At 40.5% G+C, this 17,111-nt stretch overlaps 1 protein-coding gene across 1 annotated transcript in view; it reads left to right on the plus strand.

Annotated features, from left to right (window-relative positions):
- Nucleotides 1-16,940, plus strand: part of prrt4b (proline rich transmembrane protein 4b) — a 31,392-nt gene extending 14,452 nt beyond the window's left edge. Inside the window, exons 3-4 of the mRNA XM_084711319.1 lie at nucleotides 4,619-4,765; nucleotides 14,083-16,940. Of these exons, the coding sequence (XP_084567445.1) occupies nucleotides 4,619-4,765; nucleotides 14,083-16,136 (2,201 nt within the window). The 3' untranslated portion in view covers nucleotides 16,137-16,940. The remainder of the gene's footprint in view (nucleotides 1-4,618; nucleotides 4,766-14,082) is intronic.
- The last annotated feature ends 171 nt before the right edge of the window (nucleotides 16,941-17,111 follow it).

A 17,111-nucleotide genomic window follows, 5' to 3' on the forward strand; every position in this document is an offset into this window, starting at 1 on the left:
TGAGAATGATTTGGATCATTCAGACTGATTTTACTTTTAAGACTTTACAGTGTGATGGAGTTACCACGAGCACTTTGGTAACTATCTTTAACATGAGCCAAATTAGCAACAACATGATGCAATTCTGTGCAAGTACATTCAGAAGAAATTCAAGATGAGCTATCTCATTCATAATATCCAATTTTAATGCATCTGATTATGAGCATCCGACTCTCTGCTGCACCGCTATTCAACATGTTCCTTTCCTTTTCTTTCTTATCACTCTAAGCTCAGTGTGTTTGTTACAAACCCACGCATGTATTCTTTCACAAACTCTCTCGGGGCTCACGTAGATAAAGCAGAGTGTAATGGAGTGCAACATCATCTTTTGTTTATTATTTCTGGAAGCTGAAGATAATGAGGAGCTTCTGAAACACTAGACACTGAATAACTAACTGCTACACCAAAATGGCTATAAATGCTTTAAGAAAAAGAGTTTGCACACTCTGGGTGCTACTTTAAATTCAAATTAGGTTACATCTCTGGATAAAACCTTAAATTTTAATTCTGCGTACACATGTAGAAATATCCACAGACAACACAGAGGTTAGCAAAAAGTTAAAAAGCCTTCACATGACTTTTTTAGTGAAATTTTATAAATATAGACAACATTTTTACATATTAAACCTTAAATTGTGTTAATTATCCATTATCTTTAAGTGGGTGAACTTTATATCAACAGAAGGGGGTTTAGGTTAAGTAATCAACTTTTATTTTTATGTTTATTGGGGTATTTTCTTTTAGGGATGAATTTGTATGTTCTTGTTGAAAAATAGCGAGGAACCAGGAACTAGTCAGATGCTCCTCTGTCACTTTGAATTAATCTTTAATACCTCTGATGTAAATAGTTAGCTGAGCATTGTCAGTTTTGTCCGTGCTTTCATCAAAAGCAGAATATGTGCTGAAAACAAAATGATACGCCACTTAATAACTCGCTAATCAGCTCTGCCGCTCTGTTCGCTGATATAATAGAGAGAGATATAATGTTGAACAAGCTGTTCTTTTCTGCACATAAAATATCCGTGAATTGCAGCATGCAGGCCTCCAGTTTGAGCCCCCTGCTTTGAGGATGCGAAGGCCAAAATAAGGCACTAATTAGGCCGACAGTAAAATGATAATTCAGCACATGATTAATGTTGAGCTGTTCGATAAGTAAAATGCAGATCCACTCCGTCCCTCTCATCCTGTTTGCTTTAATTTTGCATCATCAGCAGAGTCTCTGTAAATAGCTGCTCATCAGTTTATTTGCTTGTGATGTTTTACTTTGTACTGAGTGAGTGAGCGAGCGAGCGAGTGAGCGAGTGCACATGTTTTCTGTCTTTATATCTCATTTGCAGCAGATCTGGTCAGATGATGTAATTTAATCTGCAGGCACATCACAGTGTCTGTGCTGCAGATCCGAGATGCTGCAGTGATCTGGCTCTGGTCTACAGCGTCTGCTTCCAATTCACCGGACTCGCTTGACAAACAACAGCTTTACTAGAAAAACAAAACAGTTGTGACAGCATAAGATTTCAAGGAAACTGACATAAATACATTTTTTTTAATTGAGTCAGGAACTGCAGGAACAAAAATACCTTTAACTTGCATGATTTGTGAATTCCACACTAATAAAAAGTTTAAATTTTCATTTTTTAAAACCAAAGTTTGCAGCAAAACTACCAAAAATTCTGCCAACTTGTCATATTTCATCCAGATATCTTACTTACTCATTTAATATGAGCAAACTCAAACATTTAAGGGTTTACAATCCTGTTTACTCGCTTTAACTCTTCTTCTTCCTTGCCTTTTTGCTGCATTGCTACACTTCATGGCACATTACAATCTTGAAACATCGATCAGCACAATAGTGTGAAACTGCTGCAGTGAAAAAAGACAAGGGACTTTAAAACAAAAAAATATTTTCCAACTAACTTACTGATGACTAGTTACTGTCATTTGAAAGTAATGCTTTACTTTACAATATTACTATTAGTGTAGAATAATGTGTCACACTACTTTTGCATCACTTTCACCAAAAGTAGCTGCAGAAACACAACCAGGCGTCATAAATTCACACAAATTCCCCCGTCACATTTCTTGTCACCAGCTGTTTTTTTTTGTTTTTTTTAAATCAATGTCAAAGCAACTGTAGCTTCAACAACAATAGCTTTATTTGTTTGTTACCAGTTCAAGTATTTTTTTTAAGCTGGTCCAAAAATTCTCTTTTTCTCTGACTCACTTGTAACACATTTTTATTTTGGATAAAACTGCAAAAAAGTTCTGCCAGCTAACACTCTTTTGTTGAGATAACTTTTCTTCTTCTAAATACTTAAAGGTTTGAGATGCAAATAAGAAAATCTATACATATCTAAGGCTATTGAGTCATTTACATATTTATATATTCATATTTTAGATACATAGCTTAAAATATTTTAACACTGATTTATCATGGAAAAGTTAAGGTTAGGGTTATGGAAAAAAGAAACACTTTGTAATTTCTTATGAAGACTGACTTGAGCCTACGGCTGCCACAACCATTTAGTATAAAAAATATGGAAAAAAAAACTTTGAAAAATTTCCCAGAGTCCAAAGGGATGTCTTCAAATAATTTCTTTTGTCCAACTAACACTCCAAAACCTAAAGATTTTTTTTTATTTACTATCATAAATTACTGAAACAATTAATCCTTTATCAGAATGGTTGGCAACTAATTTTCTTTTAATTGACTTATTGATTAATAGTTGCAGCTCTAGTTGAGCCCTGAATCTGGACCTGCTCTGAGGGACATGATATTTCCTTTCCTGTTCCTCACCGTCGTCTTCGGCTGAGACAGATCTCCAGCTGCGTGGAGGCCAACAGAGCAATAAAGCAGACTTTGCTTCGGAGACTTTTAAAACTCACAATTAACTCAGGCGCTGTGAGCATGACCTAGATTACACTATACGATAGTAGCTTCTTGCTTTGCCTCGTAGCTGTTATGATTGTTTTTATTTTCGAGCTCGTTATTCCTCCCACTAGCCTCACGCGTCTGTATCTTTTATTAATATTCATTCTGGAGCTGTAAACCAACTCTGTACCTGTCTGGCTTCATCATCACTTTCTCCCAGCAGATTCAGTCACTGAACAAATCTGTCCCAAGTCTCATCTGCTCCATCGTTCATGTCTAACCGCTGCAGCGCTGTGAAACACACAGATCCAGACTGTGACAACAGAGAGAGAAGACATGATGTGTCTCTGTCATCTCGTCATTACTGCTCTCATGTTCGCTGTCTCTTCGTTTCTGTCTCTGTTTTCTCTCTCTGTGCTCGTTACACTCTACAAAGAAGGGTTCCCTCTGAAGGGCTGAGGTTCTACCCAGAATCATTTTCCTCTTAAGAACCTCTTAAGGTTCTTTGTAAGACTAAGATTTCCGTCATAAATCCTGTTGATCTAAAGAACCCTTCTTGGAAGAAAGGAGTTATTCAAGGGTTGTTTAAATCCTTGAAAAACTCTTTTGTCAAGGGTTCAATACAAAAAGGTTCTTAGTAGAACCCTGTGACTGAGTTCTAGATAAACCCTTGGAACATAAAATTGTTCTTGGTAGAACCCCAGACTCTGTCCTAGATAAAAAACTTTGGAAAATAAAAATGTTCTAAGTAGAACCCCCATGGTAGGTTTTAAATAAAACCCTTGAAATATAAAAGGGTTCTCTAGGTGGGTTCCAGATAAAATCCTTGAAATACAAAAAGGTTCCAAGTAGAATCTCCTTGGTAGGTTTTAAATAAACCCTTGGAGCATAAAGAACCCCCTGACTCTGTTCTGGATAAAACCCTTGGAATATAAAAAGTTTCTCATCAGAACCCTTTGAGTGTGTTCAAGATAGAACCCTTGGAATATAAAAAGGTATTTGGTCGGACCCCATGAGTGGGTTCTAGGTAGCACCCTTAGAGGGTGTAAAAGTTCTGGATAGACCCTCCAGTGAGGGTTCTGGGTGGAACCATTACACCACAGAGAGGTTCTCTAGGTGAAACTTTTCACAGTTGGTTCGAGGTCAAACTCTCTGAAAGGGAGTCTAAGTGGAACCTTTATAGATATTTCCACCAGGAATCGAAAAGGGTTCTCCCATGGAGGCAAGCCAAAGAACCCTTTATGGTTCTCGTTAGCACCTTTATTCTAAGACAGTATTTGTAAGTAGTTTTTCTTTGTTTTCTTTATCGCCCTGAGACAGATGATTGAACGAGGGGTCTGGATTTGTGATGGTCCAAGATGTACACACACGCACACGCACGCACACACACACACACACACACACAGGATGTCAGTGTAATTAGACTACAGAGAGCCAGACTACTGCTCTATGGATGACTGGCTACAACTAAGTGGATGATCGGCCGATCCATCTGACAGAACTGGGTTAAGAAATCTAGTCCCTTCATGTTCTGCAGTTCTGCAGAGTGAGGGCTCAGACGTTCTGCGAGCAGAGGACAGAAAGGGTTAAACGTTCTTTTGTCAGACTTCAGCTTAGCTAATCTGTTTTTCTCAGAGTTTTGCGTTCTTTAAATTGTATTCCTGTTCGCTGAGAGATCACCCAGAGGTTAAACTGCATGTGTCTCCACAGAGCTGCCAGGCAAAGAGGATAAGGAGGATGAGGATGCCGAGGAAGGTGTGGTTCCCTCGGCAGACGGCGACGGTGGTGACACAAGTTTGGCAGAAATTTCCACCCCGGCCGCTAATCTGCTAACACCGTCCCCACCGCAAAGCACAGGTGAGCAAACAAATCCCTCGAATGCTAAACAAACACCGTAAGTTACTTCAGAATCCCATCATGCATGTGTGCGCGCTGGAAAACTGTGAGGAGGACGAATCAAAGGACTGCATGCTGCTTTCATGAGCTGCTTCAATATCAGTAAATCTGTCAGAGCGCTGGGAAAAACAATTACCCTGCATCCTTTGCCTGAAGCCTCTAATTGCATCCAACGGGAGGAGAAAACTGCTCGTTCAAGCTGTGACTTTGGAGAGTAGAAGAGATGAGGAACAATGGCCACTGATCAACAAATATTCCCCTCTTCTGTCTTTCAGAAGAATAATTATTGATCCAATGACAATAGCTTCCTTTAAAAAAAACTGAAAACATGCACAAGTATTGATTTAGCGCTGGCCAATGACAGAAGAGCTGCTGCTCATGTCAACTTCAATAAATAAAGTGTTGTTGTTTATTCTGGTTTTCGATCTATTCATCAATGCAGGGTACAAAACTGCTCTTATTGTGGAAGTATGATTTATCACCCGGTTAAAGACCGAACACACAAAACAATAGGTGCAAATATTGCAGATAATATATTCGGCAGAGTCGGGGCTGACAGTATTTTGTACTTTTGTCATGAAGTACATTTACATCCACCTGTTTCTATGCAAAAACAATTGCAAAAGGAGTTTTTACAATTGGCTGAGGAGGAAAAGCAAAATGCAACAATGTGCTACTGGAAACAGACTTAATGAATAAATTATGATGCACACGAGGCATGTGAGAAAAATGTCCACAGTAGAAATTACAAAATTACAGCAGACAAATATCAAATCTGTGTGGAACAATGGGGACTCTCTAAAAACATAGTATTTCACCCGAATGGTTGTGTTTTTGCAGGGCGTAGCAGTGCACGCTTTGGTGAGCTGAAGATAGAGTTACGCATGAGTTCTCCTATCTGTTTAATCTTGGGGTGAAGGCAAAGATTGTTGATAAACAACTTTTCATGCTACGGTTTTGCTAACTTATCCAAAAAGTGATGAGACCACCCAGTGCAGACAAACATCCCCATGAACCAACTCCTAATCTTCACAGTTTAAGATTTGCTCCACATTTGGATGTCAAACCTGTTTATTGTCAACAAATCCCATGAAAATACTCAAACCAAGAATGTCACCATTTCTAGAAATACCAGAAAAAAGAAAATATATATATATTTTTCTGCTGCAGAGGACTGACAGCCTCAGCACAAGGAGCTATATGCTTTAAAACTGAATTACCACGTGCCTCATCTCATGTATCCTACTGATGACACAAATCTTCAAAAATGGCTTTCGAAGATAATTAAATTTTTTACAAACGGCTCAGTGATTTCCTAAAGCAGCTGGGTAATGTCGTCTTTAGCAAATGTCACTCTAACAGGAGTAAATTGGGGATTATTATGATCGGCGGTTTAATAAACGGTTAGTGCTCTTGTGAGCTGTTTGCGGCAGCAGAGTGTTGTTTACAGGGTCGACTCAGAATAAAACTACAGTGCCTGTGTTCCCTGTTTGGACAACAATGGAGCTCCATGTCAGAAGAATGAGTAATATCAGGCTTTGACACAGTGTTTTTTGGAGTTTTCATGTGAATTACTAACAATAATTAAGATATCAAATATTAGCAGACTTCCTTCCATCCTTTAAGTAAACTAAAAAAGAAAGATTCTCATAATCTCACTGTTAAATCTGGTACAATGTCACCATATATTAGTCCTTCATCGTGAACTTGAGTATGTTTATTAAAAGATTCCCTTTCAGCCCAGTTCACAGGAGCAGATGTAACCCACATTACCTCTCCCAGAATAGCAGATGTTGTCAAGTGATTTTCAAAAATAGACCTGTCAAATGTGCCATTCGCTGATGATGGGAGGCTACAGGGCTCTGCAGCTCGGCCCGTCACGAGTGACTGATTGAGACAATAATGTTTAGTCTGTCTGTCTGTCTGTTTGAACGTGTCCACCCCGAAGCAAAAAAAAATCTGTCGTAGAAATGTGCAGTTATCATAGAAGCTTGCTTTAATGGAGCCACAGCAGCGCAACACTTTAAGAAGCAGATAAACTCTCGGCCCTCGCGATGCCCAACGCACGCAGCCGGCTGCTCCTCAGTATGCATGATCTGACTTCTCCGCGAGCTCTGGCTAAATTGCTTTTTCGGAGGTGAGCCAAATTGAAAATGAAGGCAATCAGATGAAAACTACATGCAGCTCTCAGCTTCATGATGCAGAATCAACACGTACCAGCCAATTAAAGACGCGCGCGTGTGTGTCTGTCTGTGTCTGTCTGTGTGTGTGTGTGTGGGGGGGGGGGGGGTTGTTGGCCATGTAACAACAGACGAATCCTTCACCTTTATTACCTCAGCCAGTCTGCAGATTAAGGTGCCTTAGGTGAGACCTTGCAAGATTTACTAGCAAAACCCAAAGAAATTAAGACATAAATACAGCGCCAGTGCTCTAATAGTGTTTCCACCGAGACCTAAATGGAACCACTCCTCACAAAGAAATTATCTGTGAAGTGAGTTGTATAATACGGGTTTGCTGATTTTCACAAGATTAGTGTTCATTTGTCTTTCAGACTTTGTGTTAATAATTAAGTGAATCATCTTTAGACAGCTCCAGGATGTTAAATCCTTTTGATTTATAGTGAATTTTCTATCATATATTCACCACTTAACAGCAGCGGGTATTATGAAAGACGGGTGAAATCTGGAATACTGCCATGTTGATCAAATGAAACCTCGATGTATGAATTTCATGCCTCCGTGCCAGTGACAGCTGTGGCCAGAGGCAGTATGTTTTTGGGGTGTCCCATTCTTGTGAGTCTGAACAAACGTGGTTGTAAACAGGAACCTGACTAGTGGCAGAGGTGTGCAATCGCAAGGTGGCAATTCTAGTTAGCCATGTTGTTGTAGCCGAGCCTCCCTGGCATGCGAGGGATAGTTCTGTTTTTGGTCTCAAGGGAAAAATCTTGCTCATTAGCTGCTAAATGTACCACTATGTTCACCAGTTAGTCACTCACTGTGTATGTCTGCCGTATGTCGCTGTGCAGACTGTGTAGTGGTCAGAGTAAATTAATATAATAATAATAAATATGACTGTAAACGATTAAATCTGTCAAGTTTAAAAGCTATAAAGTCCTTTTGACTTATAAAATGACCTCTGAGTTGGAGTCCACTGCAGGCAGTGTGCTTTCAGGCTGTGTCTGTCTACTTTAGTTGTGTCTACTGTCCCTAGCATGAGAGACTTGTTCCCACAGGAATGTGTCAGATGACCGAGCAGCATGCAGTGGAACGTATCGCTCTGATCCATCCTTGTACTGTGGCCACCACATACCAAACCCCGTCCAGGCCGCTCGGCTCGGCTCAGATGCGACTTTTACTGGCAGCAAAACATGGCGCTAATTCAATACGCGTCACGTTTTCCACTCGGCCTGACTCACAGGCATCCGAAACCATCACTATCGCCCCTGGAAAGTCAACAAATGGTCACTGGCACAACGCTGTGCCGAACCCCAACTACTTTATCAGCGGCCCCCACATTCAGACCGCCTGCAGCTGTGTGTTTGTTTTACACTGCAGCCACATTTCCCACACAGACACTGTCTGCTTTCACAGGATGACACTGTCAATGCAGTCAGCGCAAGTTTATTAGAGCAGCACTGGTGTGTTCAATGCCCTCATTTAAAGCTGCTAATGTCACAACTTTCAACAAGATTAAACATTTGGTCCTGATTCGATATGGAGTTTTAACTGACAAGTGGTCACTTTTTTATTTCAGCGCAGTGCTACAAGTAATGATTATTGTTACCATTGATTATTCTGTCAATTACTGGCCTCATTAGCAGCACGGCACCAGGGACGGAAATGTCGGGCAGTTGGTCAAACATGTCAGATGCTATGGGACGGATGACCATGACGTTTATTACAGATATTCATGCTCCCCTCAGGAATTGTTATCCCTTGATCCCCTGACTTTTCAAGCATCATCATCATCAGATCATATTTAGCCCTAATTAACTAATATTAGCATGCTGAAATACTCAACTAACATTAAATATTCTGTGCTATACATTATAGTACATACAGTAGATGTATTTTAATACATATGGTGTTCAACATTTGGGTGGAAAATCTTTGCCAATTTTGAAAAAGTAACAGTAAGTTATATTGTTACTATTATCTCAGTATTAATAGTTACTGTATTGAAACAACTCAATATTCTGGATATCTTATTTTATGGTAAAATGTGTGTATCAAATATGACAGGCAGTTCTTAAGGTAATTTTTTTGTGAATAACTTTAAATTAAATTATTTAAATTTAGAGTAGAAATTTTAAGACATTTATATTCGTGAGCATTTGCTACTAATTGTGTTCACACTAAAACAATTCCTGAGTGATCACAATACTGAACAATTCAGTTAACAATGCTAAGATGAATTTTTCAGTGTCATTCCCAGTGCGTCAGTATTTCATGTCTTGTGAATGAGACTCAACACTGACTGTTGAGCATTGTAAAGCATCTTTCGACAGAATCGCTTACTGCACCTTTAAACAATAAATTCTCCGTTATTCATCTATTTTAATTTGTCAAATATTGTTTCAAGCCTATTTAAGATTTTTTTTAAAAATGCAATTCAGTCCCCTCAGGACACTGTGTTCATAATTCTATCGTTCCATCCTGGCAAATTAAACATGGCTATAGAACATCATGTTTAAACTGACTTAATGGCTGTACTGCTTGTTCTTTCCTGACAGAACAGCAGCAGCGTGTGAATTAGTGGCATATCTAAATGTACTGACTGATGTTCACACATCAGTCTAATTCTCTGTGCTGCCATATTTGCTCTTAACAACATAATCCACAGAACACTGAAGGATAATAATGAAAATGATGCATGAGGGAGCCATCTCAACAGCATTTTACTTTTTTCTTATTAAATATTCATCAGGCTTTAATTAAAAAACAGTGCATCACTGCAAAAACAAAGCCTCTCAAAAACTTATCGATCTTTGTTCGTTCTCCTGTTGAGGACGTGATTAAGCTTCAAAGACAGCTCAGGATGTCTGAAATAAAACTGCTGCGTCGCGCTACAGTAAAAGATGCAGCAGCAGCCGGCAGTCGGGTCACATTTCCTCGAGCTTGATGTTTTCATTACATCCTGGGACAGTGACTCAGCAGCGGGGTCAAGAGATGAACGAGGAAAAATGATAAAGACTTTGCCAACAACAGGCAGACAGCAGGGCAGTGCTCAAGCGTAATGTGCTCCAGCACTTGTGGAAATCCTCTGCCGCTCTTGAGGATCTGAGGCAGGAAAAGAGTAAGGCTTTGTTCACTGGGTGGTGCTTGAGTGCAGCAAGTGTCAACAGTGCAAACACATGCAAATGCACCGGTAGACACTCCAACACGAGCACGCACAGACACAAACTGCACAACAAACAGGGCTTCAGACTGTCTGCATGTCAGCGTCACTGCACTTATGATGGGTTACACCAGCAAATATTCATTTAATCTCAGATTAGATCTAATCAGAGTTTAGCAAAACTAGTTTAAAATGATTTAAAAGTAAGCTCTGTTGCACAATTTGAAAACTAATCTCAGTTTAGCAAATCCAAGGTTATTGATTTAAACAGATTATATAGAGTTTAAGCAATATGGAGCAATATGGAGATGCTTGCTTACCCAAATAGATCAAATAATAAATAATAATAATAATAAAATAGATAAAAAAATAAAAAGTTTAAATTAGTAAATTTGAGCACCCTAGAAAGTATAAAAGAGAGGGGTAACCATTAACTTTCAACTGCTCTGTATTCCTTAACAAAACCTTGCATTGTTTCCTCGCTAGCATTACTTAAAATGTTAGCTAATGTTAGCTAAAAAGTTACAAAATGTTACACTGTTTGTTGGCTAATGTTAGCTAAAAAGTTAACAACAATTTTTCATTATTTGCTGGTGACCTAAAAGCCTAGTTAGCCTTTGCATAATTAGTCGGCAAAGAATCTCAAATTTTCACTCCTTTAAGAAAAACTTGCTGGTCAAATTAGTGGAGCAACTTCGTTATTTTGCTCTGTCCATCTCAGTGTAAACTGAGGTGTAAAGCAAGGTTTATATTAAACTAACATTAAATTTTAGGCTAGTTTAAGGTAGTTTAAAAGTTTGTTGCAACCTAATTTGAAGTTAAACCATAATTTAAGCAGGTTTAAAAATGAATCCCTGTTGGTGTTATCCAGCCTTGCAGTGCTAACGGCAGACGCTCACTGTCAACCATTTCATTGTCCCCCACAGAGCTGCAGACCTGCACGTGTTAAACATAATGGGAGCAGCAGCTGCCATGCTGTGGATCTATGCAATCTGAACAAAAAAAAAAAAAAAAGTAGAGAGCAGCAGAGGCAGAAAACATAAAGCATGGGAAGAGACTTGTAAAAAATCAGGGCAGTCAGAGAGAACAGAAAACTGTCCCAGTTTAAAAATAACAAACCCACCTATGGGAGTTTCCCCTCTTTAAAGGCGGGTGTTGAAGGGAAATCATAAACAAAAGGAGCGAATTAGGGGAGCAGGACAGGGTGGGATGGGAAACACAAGAATATAGCCCATAAAAGTACATTAAAAGACAGATGAGAAAGACTTAACACACAAATGCTCAACCACATGAATTCCCGTTTAGTTTTACTTAGGAAACGAATTAGACATCTTCAATCTATACGCAAAGATTTAGAGGTTTTGCGGTGCTGATGTCTGCACGTTTAAGTTCTTAAACTGGCACATAACATTACCACTCAGTGTAATGTATTCCCCAGGCGTCGCTGGACATATTTAAACCCCCTTTTTTCGTCATCTGTACAGGAGTTACAGCTTTTTGGCTGTATTCGGTGACATTTTTAGAGTCTCTAATCTAACACAGAAATTACTGCAAAATATATTTATGAGCGCACACTCGACTAAACCTGCCTGCTGTGTGATTTACTGTGCTGTCAGTTCATCTGGCTCATTTGTTCCCGTCTCTGTGGTGCATTACAGCACCTGGCTCTTTATGGAGGAGTGATTGTCTCTGATAAGCTTGCAGGAAAATGACTGATGAGCCTCTGAGTGCACAAATGACAGAGATGCAATTAGAAGCTGCTTCTCTTCTGCTGCATTTGGCTATGATTTTTTTTTTTTTTTTAAACAGAGCAAGGCTTTTAATCAGTCATTATTAAACGAAGGCTGAGTTTCACCAGCAATGATCAGTCTTTAAACCTGATTAAATCATGGTTTAGTTTGTCACCTCAGCTTAGGTTTTACTCTAAACCTAGATTAACTTTAATTATCTTGCACCAACAGTTAAAACTATTCAAATTTTGATCCAGTATTGACTTTAAACTTGAATATTTCTGCCTTTTTTTAGATGGATTGAGCCAGCAAACAATATAACATGTTTTTTTTTTTTTTTAGCTAAGTAGCAAACATTTAAAGTTTTTAAAAACCTTTTAGCTAGCAAGCAAAGCAAAATCTAATTAACTTTTTAGCTACTTATCAAACAGTGCAACATTTTATTAACTTTTTTAGCAAGCTAGCAAACATAAAAAAACATGTTTGTTTGTTTGTTTTTTTTACTTACTAGCAAGCAAGCAAATGCCACAATGTTTTGTTAACTTTTAAGCCAGCTAGCCAACAATAAAATGTTGTTGTTGTTTTTTAGCTAGCTAGCAAACAATGCAATATTTTTGTAAGGAATATAGAGGAGCTAACAGTTGCCCCCTCATTTATACTCATTAAGTCCCAAAAGCTTTCAAATTTATCATTTATTTATATATTTATTTTAATTTGACAAAGCAAGATTCTCCATATTGATGATCTCTACTTGGTTTACGTCACTAAACTTGGATTTACTACTGGATTTACTGAGATTAGGGTTTTTAATTGTGGAAAAGAGCTCTTTTTAATTTTAAATTTGGATCTTCTCATTTTAAACCTAGTTTTGCTAAACTGATTAGAATTAATCCGTGATAAACTTAATCTTTGTTGGTACAACCCAGTCTAAAGGCCTCAGTATTATTTTCTGTGCTGGAAAGATGGCATTGGTATGATGATGGTTATGTTTAATGGAAAAGAGCAAAGTCCATGATGTGAAGCTCGGTGATGTGGAGACTAGGAGGCTGAAAAATGTTTGTCTTTTTCTCCATCTGTGAAGAATTATGCTTCATGAAGTCAGCTGTGCTACATCTCATTCAAGTCATCCTCCAGTAATTGAACTACATAAACATGTACGGCACAGATGAGCTTTGCAGGCGTCTCTCTAATGTTCACACAAACACATTTATACATGGTTACTCCTTAATTTCCAAAGCTAAACTATTCCCTCACAGTGCTGAAACCCGTCTAACACAATCATAATTAACTGAGCTTGCATGGAAACACCAGATGGCTTACGTAATGCAAGAAAAACTAGCTCTGTGGTTCTGAGTGGGCACACACACTCTCACAGATACACACACTACTGCCTCTCCTTTTGGGCCGAGCTCAGTTTGAAGTTGCCTTCTTACAAGCTTTTTAACAGGATTAGCACATTAGGAGGAAAGCATGCTTTCACCATCCTGGACATGAGCCAAGTTGTTTCCTGGCTCAGATAGTTTGAACGACGATTAAACGCTTCTGTGTATTCTCATAAGTGAACGATTAGCAGGCCTTTGCTTTTAAGTGATATAAAAACAGATCTTTAAAACCACTGCCGTTCCCAAGTTTTGGCATTTTATTGTTCACTTCCTTTTCAATTAATTATTCAGAAATTAAAGGGACAGCTTGGTTTATTTGATGTTGGTTTGTTTGAGACACTTAATAGTCAGTGCGTTACCAACAGTAGATGCCGCCAAATTTGGAGAAGTGGGAGGAAGCTAAGCAATGTCCTCCTGTGGACGGGGTCAGCAGTAAAATGTATTTTAGACATCTAGAAAAAGTGTATGATATATTTGGAATGTTTTCTCTGCTTAACTTTACTCAGACAGCCTTTTCTGATGGGAAACTGCAGTAATTAAATCTAAATATCACTCCTATCCAAACTAGGCAAAATATTCTAAATATAGTGTATACTTAAACTGATATAGACTTTTTTAGTATCCCTTTTTAAGTGGCTAAAATACCTTTTGTTGTTGACCCTGTTTTTGCCATCGTGCTGGTTCTCCTCTCTGATTCTCCAAACTGGAGGCGTGTCGACCAGCATACAACCCCACTTCAAATAATCCAAACTACAACTTGGATTTTTTTTTTTTATTCTATTAGCTATTTGAGGCTAATTTGATCACTTAATTTCTACTGTCTTTCCAGGTATTCCCCCAGAAACTCCTCATATTCCCCCGTTCACCGAAGACTGGGCGACCAGCCTGATGGACAGCGAAGTCACCTTCCTTCCAGACTGCAATAAAGAGCGCTCTGGAATCTGCAACCTGTCCGACACTTGGGACTCCACAACCTCCTCAGACGTTAAGCCCACACAGAATACCACTGCCACGAACCAGTCAGTCAACCCCTTCCTGATCCCAGCTCCACTCATGTTGGTGCCGCTCTACACCGACTGGAACAGCGCCATGGCAGCTTGGGGCCTGGCCTGGGAGGCGCATGTTTATGGCGCTGGTATCGCCTTTGCAGTCCTAACACTCGCCTCGGCACTAAATCTGCTCTGCTTGCCGCTACGCTGCCCATCCGGATGTGGCTACTTTGCCCTGGTCAGTCTGTTTCTACTAGCTGCGGGCTGTACCAGATCTTTCTCGCTCCTGTACGATGCCTATGGCCACCAGGACCGCTTACCCTCCACAGAAGCTTCACTGATGCTCTATGAAGCACCATTTCCCTGCTTGACTGCAGCTTTCGGTTTGGTTTTCCTTCTCCTCTCCATGCGATCAAGAATGCAGCTCTCCTACTCAGCCTTCCAAAGACCCTGTTTCCTGGCCTGTCTGGTTTTCCTGCACTTTGCTGCTGCATTCGGACCGGTGACACTACTGAAGTTCTACCAGCAAAAACCTCCCCTCTGCCTCTTTCTTTCACTCATCTCTCGTGGAGCCTTCGTTGCTCTGGCCACGTTTCTGTCTGCAGCCTACTTTGTGTTCTACATCTACGTGCGGGCAGATTCGAAGCACATCTACCACCTGAACAACACATCTCCAACACCTGCTGAGCGCTATAACCGCTGTCCCTTTGCTGAGAGCCGGGACTGGGACCGTGCAGCTGCAACCGTTTGTCTTTCAGCTTTGTTTTCTTTAGCATGTGCGGGACTGCAGTTATATGCAATTCTCAATGCTATGGGCATTGCAGGTGGAGAGGAGGTCTTCCACCCTTGGCCTTGGTGGGCTTTTCAGTTTAGCTGCAGACTGTGTGAGCTCGGGGTCTGTCTCACATTAGCCTTGGTGGTTGCTCAACCAGTCTACTGTTCGGACCACCTCCCAGCTGCAGGGAGCTGCTGGACTGAATTGTTGGCGTCCAAGTCTCCCATCCTGCCTGGGAGCTACCAGTGGTCCCTGAGCCAGCAGGAGAAGCTCGCCATCGTCGATACCATTGGTCTTGGAGAGACAGAGAGCCTTCCTCTTTACACTCTGATGGATGAGAGGCTTGGGAGCAGTCTGAATGGCCTGGACCTTCTCTACCACAGCAACCGGGCCTTGGCGTACAGAGATCTCGACTTGGATTTGGACTTACGGGGCTCAGAAAAACCTGAGGATGGAGGAGGGGAAGAGCCCTCAGGTGGATCCTCGTTTACCAGCGACTCTACCACAGACCTGCGGCCCCCTTCACCCATCAACCTGCGTCGCAGCATCGACGAGGCACTCTTCAGCGAGGCTCTCTTTCCCATGAGCCTCTTCAGCCCCACTAGGCCTCTTCGCTGCAGTGATCTATCCATAAACAACCACTGTGCACTTCCCAGCAACGGCTTCTGTGATCCTCTCTCAGCTGACCCTGGCCTTTATCGGACCTCCTCCTGTGTGGAGATGGCCTCTAAACCCCCATGCACCCAATCTCAAGGAGACACTGTTGTAGGTGCTCCGCCCTCTCCCTCCCTGTCCTCTTCGTCCAGCTGTTCGTCTCCTGAACGCTGGAGGGACAGCTCCTCCTCCTGTTCCCTCTATAGAGCCTCTCTCGGAGGCTCCTCGCTGGTCCTCTGCTCGAGCCCGGAGAGACAGGCTCGCCAGCTTCTCCAGCAAGGGGGAACGGACCAAGCGCCGTCCGCTGACCCACAGAGGCACTATCAAACACTGGGCGCGGCATCACAGGAGAGCCTGGACCTGGACATGTCGTCTGAGGCAGACCGATCCGTGCAGGAGGAGTTCATCAGTGTTTGCAGACAAATCGATGCTTTGAGCATCTGCAGTGAGACTATTGATTTATAAAGGACAGTCTGGTCAAAGAAGGGTTATACTGAGGACTTGTTAAGGAAGGTGTCTGCTTGGTGTGGCAAGTTGACTGTCAAGATTTTTACAGCCTGTTTGGGAGAGTATGGTAGCTTTTGTGTAAACCATAAAACACACTGAACAAAAGCATTAGAAACACTTTTGTTTTTGCTCACATTTTTCATGAGCTGAAGTAAGAAAATCTACGACTTCTTCTGTGCACACAAAAGGTTTGTTTCTGTGTTAAAATTCATGTTAATGAGCACTTCTCCTTTGCAAAGATAATCATCCACCTGACAGGTGTGCTGATTAAACAGCTTGATTACTGCACAGGTGTGCCTTCGACTGGTTATAATTAAGACACTTAAAACATGCAGTTGCATTTAAATAATGTTTTAAATGTAGTCAATTTAAGAAAAAGCTATAAAAATATTATGATGTGAAATTATTGCTTAGTTCAAATTGACAACAAAGCCAAAGAAGAATCAAGAACATGTTTTTTTGTAGATACTTTGTTTTCCATGTACCTCTTTACATTTTATGTGAAGTCAAAATTGTTGAGAACAAGACTAAAACATAAAATTGTTTTACACTTTATATACCTGTTCCACAGTCTAGCCTTCAAAATTCAGCCCCCTTATTTAATCAGCATCACGTTCTGTAGTTGCTGCTCCCTGCTTTTGTAAAGGTGAAGCGCTCACCAACACGAACCACATTTGTTGAGAAAATTTGAGAGGAATAAACCTTCTGTGTGCTTGGAAGAAATCCTTTTCCTGTTGAGAGCAAAAACAAAAGCTTCTGTTGTTGTTGAGTGCACGTATGGCTGCCAAAATAAAGTTTTTGGAGGTTTGACGAGCTTTCTTATGTGGTCATAAGTGAATGTTGACGAGGGTCTAAGTGCCAAGAATGTCAAAAGCCAAAAGGTAATTTGTAACTTTTACATGTTTGATAAAGGTTGGTGAAGTTTGATATAGT

Source organism: Lutjanus erythropterus, chromosome 22 (assembly GCF_056507025.1).
Source record: "Lutjanus erythropterus isolate fLutEry1 chromosome 22, fLutEry1.hap2, whole genome shotgun sequence".
Lineage (NCBI taxonomy): Eukaryota > Metazoa > Chordata > Actinopteri > Lutjaniformes > Lutjanidae > Lutjanus > Lutjanus erythropterus.